The sequence below is a fragment of the Danio rerio genome, chromosome 14 (genome assembly GCF_049306965.1).
Source record: "Danio rerio strain Tuebingen ecotype United States chromosome 14, GRCz12tu, whole genome shotgun sequence".
NCBI classification, from domain to species: Eukaryota; Metazoa; Chordata; class Actinopteri; order Cypriniformes; family Danionidae; genus Danio; species Danio rerio.
Genome location: NC_133189.1, coordinates 38,116,713 through 38,131,681, shown reverse-complemented (window position 1 = coordinate 38,131,681; position 14,969 = coordinate 38,116,713). Strand labels below are relative to the sequence as shown.

The following is a 14,969-nucleotide window of genomic DNA, read 5'->3' as shown; positions in this document are numbered from 1 at the left end:
GCGGAGCTGGGGGATAAACCATCTCCAACCCACGGCCGAAGCAGCCCGGGAAAGCACGGCTAACATGTCCGTTTCAGGATCCGTAGTGACAGCGCTCACCAGCCCGAAGGGGGCGAGCGGGTCTGGATCATCATCGGACAATGAAAGCCCACCCTCCGATGCCGCGGTGGACATCTGGTCTCCGGTGTCATCGGGCGTAAGGGCTACCATCTGTTAGACGGATCGCTTCCCCCGCCCGAAGCTTGGATGGAGCGCTTAGAGGAGCGGGAGGTCCGCGGGCCCGTGGGCGACGGATTATCTCTCGCTGAAACCCTCAGATCTGCCCGAGTGCCCGCTGCAGAGCAGGGGACAACTGGGGTGGTTCACCCTTTTGCAAAGGCTAACCGCGATCTTGCGCAACAGTCATGGCATCGCAATGACGACATGAACTGCCCGCGAGCAGCGCATTAACATGCTGGACCCCCAGACATGTAACGCAATGCCCGCGCCCATCATCCGAGGACAGGAAACCACCGCATCCAGAAACGCACAGTCGGAGCGCCGTCCTGAAAAGGACGTGCTGCACGACTGTGTTGCTCTTTCTGTGAAGTTTGCAACTTTATACGCACCGCTCTGGAGGACCGGACCCAAAGAACGCCAGGCAAGGGAGAAACCCAGCTCGACCGTCTGCCACTGCGTGTACACACTCTGGACCGGGAGAATGCTCTCGTTCGCTCAGAATCGCTGGTCACAGCAGGAGGAACCCTCATCGACTCGATCAGAAAGTCTCTGAAGCGAAAAGGATAGCGTCTGCTGGCGCCAGGTGAGCTTATATACTCAGTTGATTGCTTATGCCGCTCACCTGCGCAGGCTTGCGCTGCCAATTCATTCTTAATTGGCCCGTTCAATACTCTTTCAGACGAGTAGCTTCTGAACCGAACCTCCCAATGCGTGGATTTTACAAATCAAATCCACTTATAGTGCTGAAGTTCCCCCCGAAGGGGAACTCATTGTCTTGCTCAAAAAAACTAGTCTGAGATTATTCGCGCCTTATGACATGGTGCGTTACCCTGCTAGAAGAAGCCATGAGAAGATGGGTACATGGTGGTCATAAAGAGATGGACATGATCAGCAATAATACTCAGGTAGGCTGTGGCATTGACACGATGCTCAATTGGTACTATTGGGTCTAAAGTGTGGCAAGAAAATATTCCCCACACCATTACACCAACACCAGCCTGAAACTTTAATACAAGGCAGGATGGATCTATGCTTTTATGTTGTTGATGCCAAATTCTGACCCGACAGACCAAATGTTGCAGCAGAAATCAAGACTTATCAGACCAGGCAGTGTTTTTTCCAGGCTTCTATTGTCCAATTTTGGTGAGTCTGTGCAAATTGTAGCCTAAGTTTCCTGTTCTTAGCAGAAAGGATCACACTGGATGTTTTCTCTTTTTTTAGACCAGACAATTCTTTGTAAATGCTAGAGATGGTTGTGCATGAAAATCCCAGTAGATTTGCAGTTTCTGAAATAGTCAGACCAGCCCATCTGGCACCAACAACCATGCTACATTAAAGGGTCTCTTAAATCACCTTTCTTTCCCATTTTAATGCTTAGTTTGAACTGCAGCAGATCGTCTTGACCATGTCTACATGCCTAAGTGCATTAAGTTGCTGCCATGTGATTGGCTGAGTAGAAATTTGCACTAACGTGCAGTTGGACAGGTGTACCTAATAAAGTGGCCGTTGAGTTTGTGTTTTTATGCACACTTAAGTTTTAGTTTTTAAAGTGATATCCTAAAATGTGTAAACATTCTGTTTGCATAAAGACATAAGTAGTGTTACTTGTACGCTATAATACTTTTTTTTATTCTGACTGTGTACAATCTGTGCTTGTAAACAGATAAATCCTCAAAATGAATGTCAGAATGTTTCGTGCTTCGTCCTAAGATCACAGCAAATCGTCTAGGCATTTACTTCTCTCTTGTCCTTGCCATCTATAGTGCACTTTTAGAAGAGGAAGATCAAAGTAAGAAAAAATAGCAGACATCAACAAGAGCCAATATCCTGAACACTCCCAGACCGAACCACGCCTGAGAGAAAAGCATTCGCATACATATTGAGTGTCGCTTAAAAGAGATTGTTTTCCCAGAAAGCCCAGTCATTATACCGGTGGACCTTCTGTGCATGTTAAATGGCTATTGATAACATGAAAACCTAAAGTGCTCTATCAAACAATCTGACTTTGCATGTCAACAGCATAGATACAGATGCACACACATGTATTCTTGTTAAAAATACTCACGTAAAACCACATGGACAATGTCAAAGGCGAAGATGTAGATGGTGAGTAGAGACAGCGAGAGTGTAAACAAGTAGAAATATCGGTAATTCCTCTTTCCTACGCAGTTTCCAACCCAGGGGCAATGATGGTCAAACCGGTCTAAAGGAAAGACAAAGTATAGAGACTTATTAATTATTATTATTAATAGTAGTAGGAGGAGGATTAGACTCTACTACAGGGTTTTTTCTACTACTTTATTTTTTTTTCACTTTCAAAGATTAAAGTGCAAGATTAATGGAGTTATTGGCTGCCAAAAGAAAGAATATATTCTGAAAACAAGTCTGAAACAATTTGTCAATCTTTCAGTCTTACTTCTGGCTTAACCTCAATCAGATTTATAACAAGTCTGCATAATGGCACCCTATGTTTTGTTCATTTGTTGCCTATCAATAACAACTACTCCGCCCCTCAAACACTGTAGCTGTGGCTGAGGACTTAAAGAGTTTGGTTTGTATAACTAACACGTCAAGACATCTTTGCATGCATCTGATGGACAACTGATCCACTCCATGTGCATTTCCAAAACATGAGGACTTGAATGTACATGATAAAAAAAACAATGCATTATCAACGTTTGTATCAGTGTTCGAAGTAGCATGCATAACTGAAATTCAGATTATGGTAATGAGCATTTGGTTTCCAATGTGAATTGAAAGCAGTTGACCAATCACAACATATTAGACCAATTAAGAGTACAGCAGGCTCTCAAAAAGGAGGGGTTTAATTTCACAGGATAGAGGGAAATAAACCATTTCAGACATTGTGAATTGGAAACCTACAAAACAAAAGTCAGAATCTTTAAAATAGCATAAGGCACTTTGAACTAAGAAGAAGATGGTACCCAAAGCAGATATTTTCTGTATGTGTGTGTGTGTGTGTGTGTGTGTGTGTGTGTGGCAGGTGCACGATGCCCAAACAAATGGCCCTGTGTTAACGATGACTGTGCAAAGAGGGCAAAACTGAGCCCTCAGTGAACTCTCTAATATCAGCATATGCATCTCACTAACCTTGCAATATGTGTGAGCAAGTGTGTGTGTGTGTGTGTGTGTGTGTGCATGTGTGTGTGTGTCCTATCTGACTCATCTCTCAACAATTCACTATTATACTGAAGCATGAAATGGCATGTATGTGTGCAGATATTTCAAAGACATTAATTTGACAAAAACAATTAAAAAAAAAAAAAACATTTCCAAACAACCCCAGCTCAGACAGTAGCCGACTGCGGACTAATATGACGATCGCGTCAGCCCCAACATCAGACACGCCCTCGGTCAAGCGCTGAAGCCCCATGTGAATCGGCCGTAAATCATATGGCGTAAAAGCATGAAGGGCATGTCCGAATCTACTTTTGCTATTTTAAGGACAGAAAAAATATATATACGCTCTGCACCAAGCGCATGGTCTAACAGGGTTGTGCTTATTCTCTTCATGAGTTATGGGTGTGTTTTGAGCATAGCGTGCATTAAACCAATCAGAGTCTCATCTCCCTTTCCCTTTAAGAGTCGGTTGCGTCGCACAACTCTGTGCATTTGTGATTTACATAGCTGAAAAGCTTCTGAAAGCTTCACTAGCAAACAAAGTTAAACAGATCATCCGCTGCGAAAGGATAAAGAGCGAGCCTCCTCCATTTGGCCTCTTTACTTTCTCTTTACTTTACTCCTTTACTCTTGTGGATAAAGAAATGGTGGAAACGCAGTCCACTGAAGACAACCATTAGCATACATATTTAATTTATATTGTTAGGCTCAAATTTGTTAAAAAACTTTTCTAAATTCAGTTCTAATTTCCAGCAAATGAATAAATAAACAATAATAACGAAATGTAGTCATGTTACATCTAAACACATGCCCTATGGCCCATATGGTCCAAAACCAGACAGATAGACAAATCTAAACTTTTTTTTATTAAAACAAATATAAATATGCATATAATAAAGAATACTGCTAATAATAGTAACAACATCATTATTATGCAAATTGTCATGAATAAACTGAAAAAAGCCCCCTGACAGGAAGGAGGCATGGAGGTAATGTTTTTTTATATTTATCTAGAGATTAAAATTTTTATTAATATTAATGTAATATTTTAATTTCTTATTTTTTTCATATGTAAAGATATTTGTGTATCGCTGTACATCCTATGTGTCTTAAACAATGTGTAAGCATTTGGTTGATTGCATTATATTTTAGTTTCTCAAAATAGCACATGCCAACAATGCGCCTCAACACACCTCCTTTTTATACCAGAACACCCATAAGTGCACAAAGTGGTGCTAATGAATTTGCTATTCAATAACCGTGGGCAAAACATGAATATTAGGATTATGCTTGTCTGAAAATACCAACAAATCCCGCTGTACACGTCTTGCTTCTTATTGTGCTGGGTGTATAATAGGACCAATCGTCTTAATGATTGAAAATCTCTTTTATTTTGAACCCATATATAGCAGTCGAAATTCCAATTTAAAACTGCATTTCTATTTTAATATAGTAACAATAATAATAACAGTAATAATATTTCAAAATCTCATTTATTCCTGTGATTGATAACCTGATTTTACAGCAGCTATTGCACTAGTAATCAGTGCCACATGATCCTTTAGAAATCATTCTAATATGCCAACAATAAGAAAAAACATCTCTTATTATCAAAAGGTGAAAAAACTTACACAGAATATTTTAAATAAAAACATCTCATGATCCTTTAAACAGCATTAACCATATCTAAAAATATCCCGTTTTACTTTTAATGTCACCTTTGATTCATTTAATGCATCCTTCTTGAAAAAAAAAAAAGTTCCAGCACAAATCTCTTCAAGAAATCACACAATTTGAAATGTCATTCATAATACAAGTTATTTTAGACACGTTTCAATCACTCACCCACGCAGTTGTCACAGATGCTGCAGTGTGAAGCACGAGGGGGTCTGAAGATTTTGCAGGTGTAGCAGTACTTCAGCTTGACGATCTGATTGTTAATTTGCACATTCTTAATGCGGGGGGGAGGCCGCTGTCCAGCCAAGACATTCCCATTGGCCGCTTCTGCAACAGGCAGGTAAAACAGTCAACAATCCATACGCACGACACATAAAACATCTCACTCAAGATCACATGACTCAATGACACAAGGAGCAGAAAAAAAACACCTCTAAATCAGAGACATGAAGTTTGAGCTATGCATGGCTCTTCAAGCGGTCACACTCTCAAGCACAGTATAGTTATTTATGTTATTTAGCGTAATGAGTTTCATAGCATAGTTAAAGACGGAGATTAAGGGATCTTCGCGTCAAGTCTTCAAGTCTAAGAATGGTTCATTTTTGTGATATGGTTAGGAAAATAATTTACTTAGTCCTGATTAGCTAGAATTCACATGATCGTTTTTAAGGTCAAACCTAAAGATACAAAACAAAACAAAAGTGGGCTTATACAAATACAGTTAAGTGAAAAAAATAAGCCCTTAAATAAGATCCAGTTCACATTAAATTCGTATTTTTCATATCAGGATATGAATATTATCTGATCTGTAGCAAGTTCTAAATTTTGGGAAATAAAACAATAACATATAGCACTAGCTAAATAATTCAGGCACTCATAATCAAATGATCATCATCGTTTTACCAGTCTGTTGGTTGTGAGCTTCAGGTGTGTGTTAAACCAATGCCCATCCCATAGCTAAAGTTTAGCCAAAATTGGATCATGCAACAAGACACTGATACCGAGCACACCAGCAAATTTACAACAAAAAATTGTTGCAATAGTCAAGTCCAGAGCTCATCCTGACTAAAATCATGTGGTCAGAGCTCTGCAACAAAAAAATAAATAAAACTCCAAAACTTCTCCAAAATGATCTGAGAGACTGAAAAGGTCATTCAGAAAATAATTTCTTTTAAGTAATTACTGCTAAAAGTAGATCTACGAGCATCCAAATCATAGGGTGTCCTAGGTTCGTCACGCGTGGCTTTTATATCTTGGCTTTATTTTTGTTAGAAAATATATATGCTAATGACAAGATGTGGTGTCACGGTGGCACAGTGGGTAGCCCGATTGCCTTACAGAAAGAAGGTTGTTGCTTGTTAGAGCCCCAGCTGGGTCAGTAGGGATTTCTGTGTGGAGTTTGCATGTTCTTTCCGTGTTCCCTTGGGTTTCCTCCAAGCGCTCCAGTTTCCCCCCAGTCCAAGACATGCAGTATAACTGAAATGAATAAGCTGAATTTGACATAGTGTGTTATTGAGTGTGTGTACGGATGTTTCCCAGTGTTGGGTTGTAGCTGGAAGGGCATCCGCAGCATAAAACATTTGCTGGATTAGTTGGCGGTTTGTTCTGCTGTGGCGACCCCTGATTAATAAAAGGGACTAAGCCAAAAAAAAAACGAATAAACAGATGACAAGGTGTGATATTATACATCTAACATTGGTAATCTGAGGTTTATCTTCTGAATTTTAAGAATAGCTAAGGACTATTTGGACTGTTTTATTATGTACAGTCTGGAAAACTATGAAATCCAATATGGTGTCCTAAATTTTTCACATGACTGTAAATGCTACAGTATTTCCAAAACATCCAAAACTATAATTTGGTGAACGTGTTCAATGTATATTTGTATATATTACTATTTTTATCGATTGAGAACATGTTGACACAGTAAATGAGTCAAAACACCTCTAGAAATAAAAAAATTATCACAGCTATGAAAAGAAAAAACACATGCTTGAGTGCTGTCTTTTGTTATGGTCACATCTTGTCCTGTTTTTGGTTGATATAGAAGTCTTTGGTCTGTGTCGGGTTCATATTTCAATCAAACTACAAACAGTTTGCTTGTGAATGGACAAAACCCATTTTTTTGCAGCTTGTTTGATGAGCACCAAGCTTTGGATGGCAGCTTTCATGTTTATTCAAATGAACTGGATGAACAAAGCAAGCAATCACACCAGAGATCATTTTAATCAAAACAATTCTGGCTAATGTGAACAAACTAAGAAAGAATAAAAAACATTTCAAAGGAAATTTTTAGAAAATATGAAAAAGAAAGCCAGTCATTGTCACCAAATAAACCCTGACAGGCTAACTATGATCAAAACATGAAACATAAGGCTCTAATCTCCAATCCAAACCATTTATTTTGATAAAACAACAGTCTCACTGCATGTGATGCCACTAAACTAACCAGTAAATTCTCAACAAATAATGCTAATTTACAATATTGTAGGTTGATTTTATGAGGAGATGAAACCAGGACAATTGAGTTCATTTATTGCTTTAGTTATAATTATATTATAACTAGTGTTTCATTACAGAATGACAGAATTGAAATTGCTCGATTTCATGAATTTGTCTCCATCCAGACCAAGAAATAAGCATTTTTTTTCTTTTCCTTGGTCTCATGTAATCATAATGACTCACTTTCTTTTCTTTTGAAAATAATGAAGTAAAAATACTTTGTTTAAAAGACCAGGGTTAAATGTCATTGCACAGTGTAAAAAAGGGTGATATTTGTCTCTGCTGTGTTATTATGCTCTGGTGAAATGACTGCATTATCATGTACTCAGAACTCAGAATGCAGAAATACACAGCTGCCTGTTAATCCACATGCCTGGGTTGGCAAAAAATGGCACTTTAGTACGTGTATCTGATCCAGAATCAGCCACTTTTAATCAGCCACAGAGACATTCATCTAAAAATAGCATATTAAAGCTGGGATGTTGAAACGGCAGAGTAAATTTGTTGAAATCAATCTTTGCCCTGCCCCACTGCAGTTCACAAACAAAACGGTCCTATTTTAAGCTGCTACATTCAAATCAATACCAGATATTTTGGTTTGGGTGCCATCCGCTTGTTAAGTCGTGACAAATGGAATACTGTTACATCAATGCATTGTGCTTGTTTTTTTAAGAACGTGTCTGGTGCAAATGTGCAAAACTTGTGCAAGTGTCAGTTAGTGTCAGAGATGAAAGTGTGTGCTTTCTACAGGTGGTTTGTCAAACCCACTAACCTGTGCGAGGCACACTCAGAATTAATAATTTTTCGGGGTTGTCGTGTGGTGAGTTTGTAAATGATGATATGATTTTATTCATTCATTTTCCTTCGGCTTAGTCCTTTTATTTATCAGGGGTCGCCACAGCGGAATAAACTGCCAAGTCATCCAGCATATGTTTTAAGCAGTGGATGCCCTTCCAGCTGCAACCCAGCACTGCGAAACACCAATACACTCTCACATTTACCCACATTCACTAAGAGTAATTTAGTTTATTCAATTCACCTATAGCCCATGTCTTTGGACAGTGGGGGAAACCAGAGCACCTGGAGGAAACCCATGCCAACAGGGGGAGAACATGCAAACTCCACAGAGAAACGCCAACTGGCCCAGCCAGGACTCAAACCAGCGACCTTCTTGTTGTGAGGTGACAATGCTAACCACTGAGCCACCGCGCCACCCCATAAATTGGTTTATTAAGGGAAAATTTTCAACAAATGTGCCTGACCTAATGTGAAAAAGTAATGGCCAATTTAATTGCACTTTTAAGCGTGACAAATATGCAATAAAACAATCAGCAAAGGTGTGTGTGTGGGATTTATCTAATCTTTTAAACTACAAACAAATCACTGGCTATTCAAATTGAGGTTGGGACAGTTTGGCTTAAAAAATAAAATAAAATAATATTAATATAACAATAATTTTAGTTGCCGAAATTTGCAATATAATGTAATAGAATTTCTTAGTCAAGTTTACCAGCATACTACTTCACAGAGAGAACAATTCTAGTTGTGAATATGCTCCACAAAACCATTGAAAATAAGCTAGTAGAAATTAGACATCAGAGTATGCAGTGGTTCATCAGGGGAATTGCCACAGGAAGTGATGTCCTGGTTTAGTGAACATCAGTAATAACAAATGCTGCAAGGCCCCAAAGGCACATCTGAGTGTCAGCGGCGGTGCTGATGTAGAACAACAGAGCTCTCGTTTTAGAAAACACAGAGAAACCAGCAAGGGAAGAAGAGATGATGCAGGAGGAACAGAGAGAAGGGAGTGAACAGAGATGAGTTCATCTTTAGTGTAGCCCAGATCTCAGAAGGGAACAGTGACAGGCTGGTGACTGAACTACAGAAAGCAATATTCCCAAAGAGCCTCAACCACACGAATGAATCACCAGAAGCGAAATTAGCATGACGAGAGCAGCAAGTTAATCTAAGCTAATTGCATTTAATTAGTTTAATATGCTGATGTTAACCTTTGTGACATTCAAAGTAGGACAAGCTTGCAAAAACTACTAATCAGCCTATTTTAAGGTTTTTCTTTTATATTTTCAAAAAGGAATATATAAAAGTCTATTTTTCTGTAGATGTAAGGAGATTTTTTGCAAGCCAAACAGTAGGCCATTTCAGTTTACTGTGGATGAGGATAGATCAAGTCTAATGCAATCTACCAAAGCAGTGAATTCTCAAGCAAATCAAAAAATAAATAAAACACAAATGTCTCTAGTGAGCCCTAAAAAAATTATATGAAACCGTTTCTGCCAAACACTCCTGCAAAATGTATAACTTTCAGTCAGAACAGTCAGAACACTGGTTTCTGTTCAAGGCAGTTGAGTTTGTGTGGGTGTGCAGAATGTGAAGAATTCTTATTTTACTTTTCGTGTCTCTAAAGGATTGTAAAGTGAAGAAAAATAGTGGGAAAAAGGAAAGTATGGGATTGAAAAATTGCACGGATCAGACGCAACCCTGAACTCTCCTGGAGCAGTTCATGTCTGAAATCTTACTTGTGAATATTCAAAGCAGATGTGGGATAACTGCTAAGGGTAGGCATGAGACGATAACCAGTTTCAAGGTTTACTGTGGTTTGGGAAAGTCAAGGCTTTAAAACAGCCAAAGTTTTATTGTTATTTCATTTCTAAGATATATACGAGTATTTTATTTAGTTTTTTTTTAGGAAATTCTACATCAAAAGTTACTGGTCCAAATTATTTCAAATTTCCTAAAAATTAAATATATTGTGTTTAATGGGGTGGAAAGTTTTATTTTTTACCCAGACATTTAAAAAGCATATTTTACAGCAGTCATCACAATACCGTGACACCTAGACATTTTTATCCAAGGTTATCATACCGCCAGAATCTTATACTAGCCCATGCCTGGCTGAGGGACTAGTGAAAATGAATCACTGCAAAACTGGAGTCTTGCAAATTGATGTGAACACTGTACATACAATTTGCTTTATAAAGTTTTAGGTATATTGGTTTGTCCTCTACTAAAAACTCCTATATCTTAAACCAAAGCAAAAAAAATGTTTTAAATAAATATTATATGAATATAATATTTTTTGTATTCATACTACAAAAAAGGTAACTGACTTTCAGTTTAGATTTTCCCCGCACAATTTAGATGGGAAAAGTCTGAATTAGCTTTTTTTTAAGTCATAATTCTACAGTTTTCTTTTTTTCTTTTTTTGCAGAACTGCAAATCAAATATAAATATTGCAATTGCAACTTAGGTTGAAATCAAGCGGCAACATCCCACTCTCCCTTGAAAGCCAATACGAAAGTTACTGAAACTGCAATTCATTGAAATTCCGCTAGGCCTGGCTCCATAATAGAGCACATTTCTATTGGCCCCAATGTTAAAATGGTCAACTTTACAACAGAAATGGTGTTTAAAGCCTGGTACAAAAATTATTTTGGTGCATAATGCTAATGTTACACTAAATGACAACTGTAAAGACTGTGATTTTTTTTAATCAACTCATCCGTTTCCTTTATATTAAGTTATATTAAGTCAGCATATTTGAGGGCGTGGCCACATGAGTGACAGCTAGGTCTCGCTGGTCACCGTTACGCCACCTCAGCTAATTCCGCCTGATTAGCTGCTGAGCTCAGCATATACATCATATTTTTGTTTTGTTTTTATATGGCTTTATACTGTCAGTTGCCTTTTGGAATTATTTCCTACAATTATCAGATGATATGGCATGCTCTGTGCACTTAATTGTGCTCACAAAGCATTTCCCAGGTGAGTGAAATTATATATTTATCTACCATATTTATAAATGTATGTTTTTTACTTAAGATCATTTATATTTTACTTTAGAACTTGAATGCATTCCAGAATCTGACAGCTGTAGCTGGTCCATGAGATGATGCATGAACAAAATGCAGACAGTTGGCCACGCTTACTTGTAGCTTAATTTATGCTCTTCAGAAGGCTATGGGTGACGTCACGAATATTACGTCCATATCCGTTACAGTCTATGAACAAAAAAGTGCACTCCTTTTAGAATAGATTTTGTGCTTTGTATCTTTGTACATCTGTTTATTTCACACAGAAGTCGAAAGTGCAAAAAGAAAAATATGACGGCTTTAAATCCATTTCCACAAAAACAAATGTCACTTAAGAAAATAAACCTCCAAGTTCCCAAATTACTATTTATATATTGTTAATCATATTTCTATATTGTTTAGAATTACAAATGATTATTTATAGTAAATATATAAATATTTACTAATACGCCTTATTATTTACTTACAGTTAAGTGGTTCTACATTTTTATGCATTTAAGAAAATATGTTCTGAAGAACAAAGAATGAAGCAGCTACTGACTTATAGTAATAGCTGCTGCTTTCCATCATTTTTCAAAACATCTTCTTTTCAGTTTAACAGAAAAAAAGAAAAGAAACTGTTTTAAGAGTAAATTATGACCTAGCTTTAATAATTGGGCAAATCATCCCTTAAATATCGAAAACCATAACTAGATAACAATTAAACACATCCGCATTATCATGAAGTCTAAAAGTACACAATGTTTCCCAGCTGACCTCAGAATTCACGGTCCAAAACACTCAACCTTTTTAAAATTCGCAAAACAAAACAATAAATTAATCAGCAGGTCTGAGCAAACACCGTCCCACTTCCTCCACATGCCTGATACAGTATTCATGGCCTTCCCTGTACTGGGTCCAAACACCCGCAGGTGGCACTGATGGTACAAACTATGGCATTGAACCTGAAATCCCCTTGGCTGAACTCTATGACACTCACCGATCTCCATCTCAATAAAGTTGGCCTCCTCGGGCAGGGCTCGCGGCAGCACCCCTGGGTCACTGAAGCTGGTTCTGAGTAGCATGGCCATCACGAAGACGAACAGCAACACTGCAAACACAGGGATGGCAGGAGACAGGTGGACTGCCAGATACGGACACCTGTGCAGGACCAGAGAACAAGAATGATCACAAGAAATAATGAGGAAGACATGAAATTCACTGCATTAAGGATACAGGACAGGAATAAATCCTTCTGTGCTATAAATGGAACAAAACTAATTAAGAAATTGATTCAGCAACACAATAATAAAAAACACTTTTGAAAGAGGTAAATATATATATATATATATATATATATATTTGTGTGCTTACAGATCTAAAGACCAGTGTTGGGGTAATGCATTACACCATAAGCCCCATAACTTTTCTAAGCAACTTGTAAAGTAACGCAACACTAAAAAAAAATTAAGTAATAATATTATAGTCACTTTTCTAAATATTTAACTAAATTTACTTTTAAAAAGTAACCAAGTTACACAACTAGTTACTTTTTTTGGAGAGTAACTAAATATTGTAATGCATTACTTTCAAAAGTAACTTTCCCCAACACCATTTAAGACCGAGGAGTTTTCCTAAGGTATACCAAAAGCAACAAAAAACAGACATTTAAATTGGGTCAGTTCCACATAATTTTCCTAAATTCAACGTAAAAACAATTTGGTTGTCTTTCTAATGAAGTAATAGTAAGCTGTTCCTCCTAAATCAACAAAAATCATTAATGAAGATGATTTATAATACCATGTACCCAATTTAGCTATCCGCTCTTCCCTAAAGTCTTTTCAGAGCTGACAATGAAGCAGTCAGGACGGATGTTTACTAAGACCGACTGAGCTTTCTCCGCTCCTCCAGGCAGACAGCCACACAGTGATGAATTTGGTAGCTCCCATAAATTGCAAAAAATCTCAGGCCCTGTAAAAGTGCCTCCCTCCGCTCACCCTGCAGCAGATTGGTCGACTCCACAGGCCACTGCATTGAGCTATTAATAGGGTCACCCTGGCTCTCCTCCACCACTCTCTCCTGCTATGTAGACCGGCTATACCGACATAATGTATGGCTAATACATCACTGTAATGGTGCACAGTACATTTACTCTCAGGGGGAAAATTGCAACACTTTGCATTCTGCATGTAAAAAGGACATCACATACATTGAAAGAAAGAAGATATGAGTGCTCCTGACAACACAATGCAAAGAACTAGATTTTAAAGTCCCTCTGCAGTCACCAATTTTATCCATTAAAACTTAACTTTGATTATCAAAACTATGTATATTTCCTAGTGTCTTACAATAGCTTGTATGATACTCTACACTACTGATTTCTGAATATCCCAGCCTGATCCCACAATGAAACATAACTATTTTAATTAGTTTACTAAACTGTAGGATTTTACCAAGGAGACATGACACCCAACCCTGCCCAAAATCCCAATCGTCAATGGGGGATAAGCAGATCATACTAAATTGTACAGATGTGATCATACGAATTAGACACTAAATTAAAAAGTTACGAACTGCATGGTATTATGTGGAATATGCATATACATGAATATCCTAAATAGTTCCCGTCTCCACTCAATTGAATCAACAGTCAATAGACGTTTATTTCTGTGGCTAATGGTAGACACGTGGCAATTAGTCACCGTTATTCACAGACACAATTTTCAGTAATTTTTTTTTTAATTGTGAATTTGTTTAGTTCAGAATGTGCAAATAGTGCACCCCCTCATAATCACTGAAAGGTGGTCACACACATAGTGCATTGCTATGTCAAAGAGCTCTCTACAATGAATCTTATATAAGTCATGTCTACACTTCCTTTGTTATATTGAGAGGATTCACAATTTTGCAGAACTGCAGTGAACAAATACTCTGATGAAAGGATTATTTAAATTAAACAACTCTTCAGAAAGTCAACAGAAATATCTGCAATTGGAAACATTACTCAGCATAGCAAAAACACACTATAATAGGGACAAGAAACTACTGGTACCAAACAATTTGTCAAGTCGAACGTTTAGGTAACAACTGAATTAAAACATATTCTTCGCAAAAAATTTTAATATAAACAGGTTGTAAAGATTTTTTTTAAATCCTAATACATCAAAACCTTTATTTATGTAGCTTTTCCTGCACTTCAGGAAACTCCATCCCTTTACAGAGTTAGAGAGTGCAGTTATTCTATAAACTCTGTACTTTGGGAAACTTTATCATCATAAAATCATTTAAGCTCAACTGTAATTTTGCTTAACTTTGAGACTAATAATATAACACTTATAACACTTAAAATCAAATAGAGGTAAATACAGTGAAGAATGCTTTTCATGAAGATGCTTGAGATTTCATGTCATGAAGATGCTTGAGATTTGGTGTATATTATATGCTTGTGAAATGAAAGACACTGAATAAAAGTGAATATGGCAGAAACTGAACCATTGTTTTTTTTTGTGGTTCAATATGCACAGACACTAATACATTAAATCATTTGATTATGCATAGCATAGAGCACTACTATGCATTTAGTTAATATAAATGGATGTCCTGATTCTATTTTTCACACAA

General features: G+C 37.6%; 1 protein-coding gene across 2 annotated transcripts in view; it reads right to left on the bottom strand.

Annotated features, from left to right (window-relative positions):
• zdhhc9 (zDHHC palmitoyltransferase 9) overlaps positions 1 to 14,969 on the bottom strand; it is a 44,625-nt gene that overhangs the window by 16,176 nt on the left and 13,480 nt on the right. For both annotated transcript variants that reach the window (XR_012389530.1, NM_001110026.1), the window contains 3 exon segments: positions 12,349 to 12,509; positions 5,206 to 5,364; positions 2,285 to 2,422 (listed from right to left, as the gene is read on the bottom strand). Coding sequence is in view for 1 of the 2 variants with exons in the window: in NM_001110026.1 (NP_001103496.1) it covers positions 2,285 to 2,422; positions 5,206 to 5,364; positions 12,349 to 12,509 (458 nt within the window). In the remaining variant the exon portion in view is untranslated.